Source organism: Patagioenas fasciata, chromosome 2 (genome assembly GCF_037038585.1).
Source record: "Patagioenas fasciata isolate bPatFas1 chromosome 2, bPatFas1.hap1, whole genome shotgun sequence".
Lineage (NCBI taxonomy): Eukaryota > Metazoa > Chordata > Aves > Columbiformes > Columbidae > Patagioenas > Patagioenas fasciata.
In genome coordinates, this window is record NC_092521.1 from 54,746,484 (window position 1) to 54,752,483 (window position 6,000).

Here is a 6,000-nt window from a genome sequence, read left to right on the forward strand (position 1 = left end):
CCAAATCCTCCATTGCTCCTCTCCTCTCCTCTCCTCTCCTCTCCTCTCCTCTCCTCTCCTCTCCTCTCCTCTCCTCTCCTCTCCTCTCCTCTCCTCTCCTCTCCTCTCCTCTCCTCTCCTCTCCCTCTCTTCTCCTCTCCTCTCCTCTCCTCTCCTCTCCTCTCCTCTCCTCTCCTCTCCTCTCCTCTCCTCTCCTCTCCTCTCCTCTCCTCTCCTCTCCTCTCCTCTCCTCTCCTCTCCTCTCCTCTCCTCTCCTCTCCTCTCCTCTCCTCTCCTCTCCTCTCCTCTCCTCTCCTCTCCTCTCCTCTCCTCTCCTCCCCGCCCCCCTCCCCTCCCCACCCCCCTCCCCTCCCCTCCCCTCTCCTCTCCCCTCCCCTCTCCTCTCCCCTCCTCTGTCCCACTGGTGAAGTCCCAGATTACAGAATCACGGAATGTTAGGGATTGGAAGGGACCTCGAATGATCATCTAGTCCAATCCCCCTGCCGGAGCAGGAACACCCAGATGAGGTTACATAGGAAGGCGTCCAGGTGGGTTTTGAATGTCTCCGGAGAAGGAGACTCCACAACCTCCCTGGGCAGCCTGTTCCAGTGCTCTGTCACTCTCACTGTGAAGAAGTTTCTTCTCATATTCAAGTGGAACCTCTTGTGTTCCAGTTTGCACCCATTGCCCCTTGTCATATCATTGGTTGTTACCGAGAAGAGCCTGGCTCCATCCTTGTGACACTCACCCTTTACATATTTATAAACATTAATGAGGTCACCCCTCAGTCTCTTCTTCTCCAAGCTAAAGAGACCCAGCTCCCTCAGCATTTCCTTGTAAGAGAGATGCTCCACTCTCTTAATCATCTTTGTGGCTCCTCCCCTTTGTGGATCCTCCCCTAGGCCGTGCTCTGGCCATGCTCATGGAAAAAAGCCAGAAGTTGCCAGCTGTGCAAAGCAAGGAGGGAGAGTACAAGCTGCACCACAGGGCTGTGAGCCAGCAGTGTGGAACTGTGAATCTTGTATCGGTGAAAAACCATCAAGCTTTTGCAGTGGTGGGAGAGAGCAGCTTATCTGGCTCCTCTTCCTCTAGTTTATATTCTCAGAGGGAGAATCATCATGCTGAGAATCATACATTTTTGTTTCCTAGATATTAAGAAAAATGTCCTACTTCTTCATTCAGATAGTATAGTTTGGATAGAGACTTGGCAGGCCTGCTGTTCTCTGTTCTCCCGGAGCTTGAGTCCACAGAACACACTGATCTCTTATTCATTTATTTTATAGAAATAAAAAGATAATTACCAGTGTTAAGATGTACAGTTGAAGAAAATGCTCTCTATAAATTCCCAGTTGTGACAGTTCTACAGGTGTCGATTTGTCAGTCAGCTGTCTCCATTTTTTAGCAGGGAATCTTTTTAATCAAAAGCTAAATGTACAAGTATAGAATATAAAAATAACTTTTAGTAAATTGGGGATGGTATTGAGAATGTCTGGACAGCATCAAGGTCTTGTAAGGCCTTTTTATTAGGAGATTTCAAAGCAATTGTGAAGGAGATCAGTATTGTTTTCTTTATTTTACAGATAGAGGCATGAAGCCAGGGGATGATCAGGATTTTCCCCATTATCACGTAACTCACTGACAAAGCAGTTAGAACTACAGCCCTTCAGTCGTTACTTGCTACTTTATAGGAACAAATATTTCAATTAGCAAGATTTCAATTCCTGTGTAGATTGTTTAATGGTAAAAGGCAATCAGGACACTTGACTTCTTTTCCTGATCCTGTTACTGACTTTATGACCTTTCTTACAGTAATGTGTCTTTGCCTCAGTCTCCACATCTGAAAAATGAGAATAATATTCATCTACCCTTATAAAATGCTGTGATAAGAGATGAAATGTGCAGAATTATAACAGTATTTCACAAAAATAGTTTCAAGACTGCTTTATCGAAACCTGTTATGCACTTTCTGACTAGATGAAGGGCAATCTTTACATTCCACACTTAGAGATTCATTGCTTAATGTCATTGAAAACTTTAGTTTTCCTGCAAGTGTAAAATCTCAATGCCACATCCATACAATATGGAAATCTATGCAATTCTTCAGCCATCATGCAAAGGTAACATGTGGTATTAAAAAATGTCTATTACATAACGCCCAAAGCATCTTGTGATAAATTTTATTGGATGTGCAAGTAGGTGCCCTAGAAAAAACTTATAAATATACTTCTCTGAAGCTAGCTAATGTAAAGAGACTTTTAAAATCCACCATTGAGTGAATAATAAAATGTACAAAGGACATACAGGAGTGAACACAGTGGGAAATGATATATGTCTGCTATTTAAGACAGGTATTGGATTTACTTAAAATGACAGTTATTGTGCTGGATCAGTAAATCAGCATAAAATGAGCATGGAAAAATGGAAATGGATGAGTAGCTGATCTCATGTTTTGATCACTGTTATGTAGTTATAGAATAATTGTCATTTATTTAGAAACATATATGCAATAAAAGCAGAAAATGAATAATATACATAATACTCCTTTCTTTCCTTTCTTCACTTTCTTCTTTTCTCATTCCAAAGAAGACACTAGCAGTTTATGGAACCCTGCAGGATCTCAAAACCTGACATACAACTTATTCATAAGTTAGGTGATCTGCGCATCTAAGATTTGTTCTCTTTTGACATGACAGCTCTCCGCAAAAGAACTTGGATATTATCCATGCTTGTTATTGGTTGTTGGTTTTTTTTTTACTGTTATCTTATTATTTGGTCTCTTAAATGTTAAGGCGGGCTTTCATGTAAAATGTGACCCAAAATCACAAGTACAGGCCAACAGATTTAATCCTTTAAAACATTTGCTTCAACAAAAAGGAGAATATATCTGAAGAGTAATTGTAGGCTCCCTACTTGTCAGGTTGGGAAGGTGAAGGCTGAGTGCTGTCAGCTGGTTAACTCTGTTGTTACTATATAGCAGTACATGCAGAGTTATCTTTCATTAATTGATGAAAATGCATGAAAGAAAAAGGCATTTCAGTAGCCAAAATGGTTGCTAAACTGGCTGGTGTTTGCAAGCTGAATTTTTAGAAACCAGAGAACTTGAAATCAGGGAACCTGCACTTAACCATTTCTTTCAGCTGATTTTGTTTCATTTAAATGTTTGTAATATTGCTAAATATTGCGAGTAGCAAGAAAAAAAGAGGGGTGTGTGCGCAGACCCAAAACCGTGAAGTTAACAGCGACTGCACCATTTGAAGTTGCAGAGTGAGCGAGGGTCAGTGGAAAGCGGTGGCCTCTCTGTGCTGCCGAAGGTGTGAAGGGGATGAAGTCACAACCCTCCCTCCATCTCTGCAGGGTGCAGAAAGGGTTTGGGAGCCACAGGGAAGTTATTTCCCTGGGATCAGCCCCGTTTACAAGCAGTCACAAGTAATACCAGCAGGTCTGTGTTTGAAGCACAAGGTTGGCACCTGAAAACTTAGCCTGGGTAACAGAAGAGCTGGTAAGAGCCTAACTTATGCATCACCATTAATTGCTAAACATTAATTGGAGTGAATCCAATTAATTCAGCTCAAAGCTGATCTCCCAGTGCTTGTTGCACTGGGAGAGGACAGTATTTCAGCATCCTTTGGGCTGCATGTAGCAGAGGAACTGTAAGCAGCTCTTGCCCTGAAACATAGCAACTGTATGAACAACATCAAAATAAAAGGTACAATCTGGGAAGTACTAGACACTGGGTCTATTTTAAAATAAACATCTCCAGGGAGGAATTTTATTAACTCCAATTCTCATGATGTCCTACATGAGCATTTTGACAGATGACAAAAGGGTTGCAAGTCAATTTGCTTATGTGTAGTCAGTTTTTCTCATACAAGTGTATTAGAACAGCTAAATACACATCTAATATGAGCAGTACCATAAGTTACTGTGTGTAGTGTCTGTTTTCTGGTTAATATAAAGATTTTCTTATCTGAATGTAAATTGGATTTGCAAACTGGTCCCCATTGACAACAGCTGATAGTAAATAATTTTAACAGAAGAGAAATATTGATCCCCTTAATTAAGTTCCTTCAATAACTGACTTTGTGGTTTTCTTTTGATTTTTCAGGATCAATACAAATTCTGCTATGAAGTGGCTCTGGAATACTTGAATTCTGGCTGATTGAATAAACAACACAGGCAAAGTTCCTCCTTTCACCACCACAAACAAAGCAAGTCACTTCATGATATCTGTGTAAATGAGATGAAGACTTCTCAGTGTTATGCTTATACTGCTTTGTATAATTGGCTCTTTTTAAGAGCCCGAAAAGATGTTTATAAAACTGCTTGCACTGCCCATTTCCACTATAATGCCGCTGCTTGACACCCATATGAACGTACACCAAACCACGTGGCAGTTGTGGAACACTGTATTCATACATAGCCAGTGATGTGGTGAAGCAGCATAGTCCTCTGGTAAATAAGAGAGCACAATTATATTCTTATGAAGGAATTTGTACTTTTCTGTCATACTTTGTTGCCTGTGATTCTCAGTTATTGTCACAGCCTAGTGTACATTTCTGTTCTGTGGAGAATGCTGTGCAGCATTTTGATAATATATTATTTTAGTTATATTTGTATTCTAACACGTGCATAACAAATGAATCATATGTAGCGTATCTGAACTAATGGAAAGACGTACCAAATCATGTTAACTGTTGAGTTGTAATTTCTATCCACTTTGTACCATTTCAGAGAGAGAATCTTGAGAGAAATACAGTTAGAAAATGCAAAATACAGGATGCTCAGATTAATATATCCAAAGCTTTTTCATTTGTTTATATTGTAAATATTTTTTGATTTCATCAAATTATTTATTCATTAAAATGAATTTTTTTGTGAAGCACAGTGAGTGACAATCATTTTTATTAAGCCCTGGAAATGCTTACTGTATGATAGTGTAAACATTTGTTTACCCTGTATGGATTCTCAGCTCAATAAATAATTACATACATGATAAAATCTCGTTTAATTTAATATCTCTTGGCATCTGAGTGCCTTCAGCTAAGCCTCTTTTCAGATTAATTCTTGCAAATACTGAGCTACCTCCAGAGCGTGTCTGTTGCGTGATCCGATGTTGATCCAGCCAATAGCAAGATGTGCCATGCCAGTATATAAAGAGGTTAATTGTGTGTTTAAAGATGCACGTGCACAAGTGCAGAACCTGAAAACTGTCCTGCAGCATGAAGAAGGGGTGATGTTGGGCAGGACTCAGTCTTGTGGCAGCATTCCTCTGCAGCCCTGCCAGTCGCTCTGTGCCTGCTGCCATGGAAGGGGTGATGGTGCATTTGTTCTTGGGAAGAACAGCTGCTGTGAGGGGGAAGAAATTCCTCGTGTTAAAGACAACAATACTAGAACGGCCAGAGGGTTTTAAAAGTGAATGAAACTGCTCTGTTACTGGGGCTGTTACCAGTGGATGGATTCACATCATTAAAGTTCTTGCCTGTCCTGAGAATGGTTGCACTGCACTTCCATGGCATTTGGATGGTTTGTCTTTCTCACAAGCATCCTGACCAGTGTTTGACCAGGCTGGGACTTGCCTTGTGTCCGTGAATGGAGGAAGTGCAGCAGAGAAGCAGCAAGAAAGGGGAATGAGCTGGCAATGGTTTCCTGCACCATCCGCTGGAACTGCAGATCTTCCTTTCAGCCAGTAGTATCAAGGAGATGTTGCAGATGGAGCAACTGCTCAATACTGAAGCATTCCGAAGCCATATGGGAACCCAATGCAAGAAAGTGGAAAACGGCACAGTAATTCTGTTCTTAAAAAGATCCTTTTAATGTGCTGGCCATCTGGATGGAGACAGTAGCTATATATATGTATCAAAGTCAAAATATTTTGAGAGCCTCTAAGACATCCAGCTTGGCTAGGATGACTCACAGGTTGTCGACTGCCCGTTCAGAACTGCTGCAAAATTCAGATCTGAAGACATGAGGATACTCTTCCTCTACAGCTGGAAAGCATCTCTTTTAAAATTGCTTTAAAAT

General features: G+C 41.0%; 1 protein-coding gene across 10 annotated transcripts in view; it reads left to right on the forward strand.

Moving 5' to 3' along the window:
• The window catches only part of PTPRM (protein tyrosine phosphatase receptor type M), a 466,670-nt gene extending 461,693 nt beyond the window's left edge, over window positions 1-4,977 (forward strand). For all 10 annotated transcript variants that reach the window (XM_065830251.2, XM_065830253.2, XM_065830257.2 and 7 more), the window contains one exon: window positions 4,085-4,977. In XM_065830251.2, the coding sequence (XP_065686323.1) occupies window positions 4,085-4,138 (54 nt within the window). In that variant the 3' untranslated portion in view covers window positions 4,139-4,977. The remainder of the gene's footprint in view (window positions 1-4,084) is intronic.
• Window positions 4,978-6,000: the final 1,023 nt, after the last annotated feature.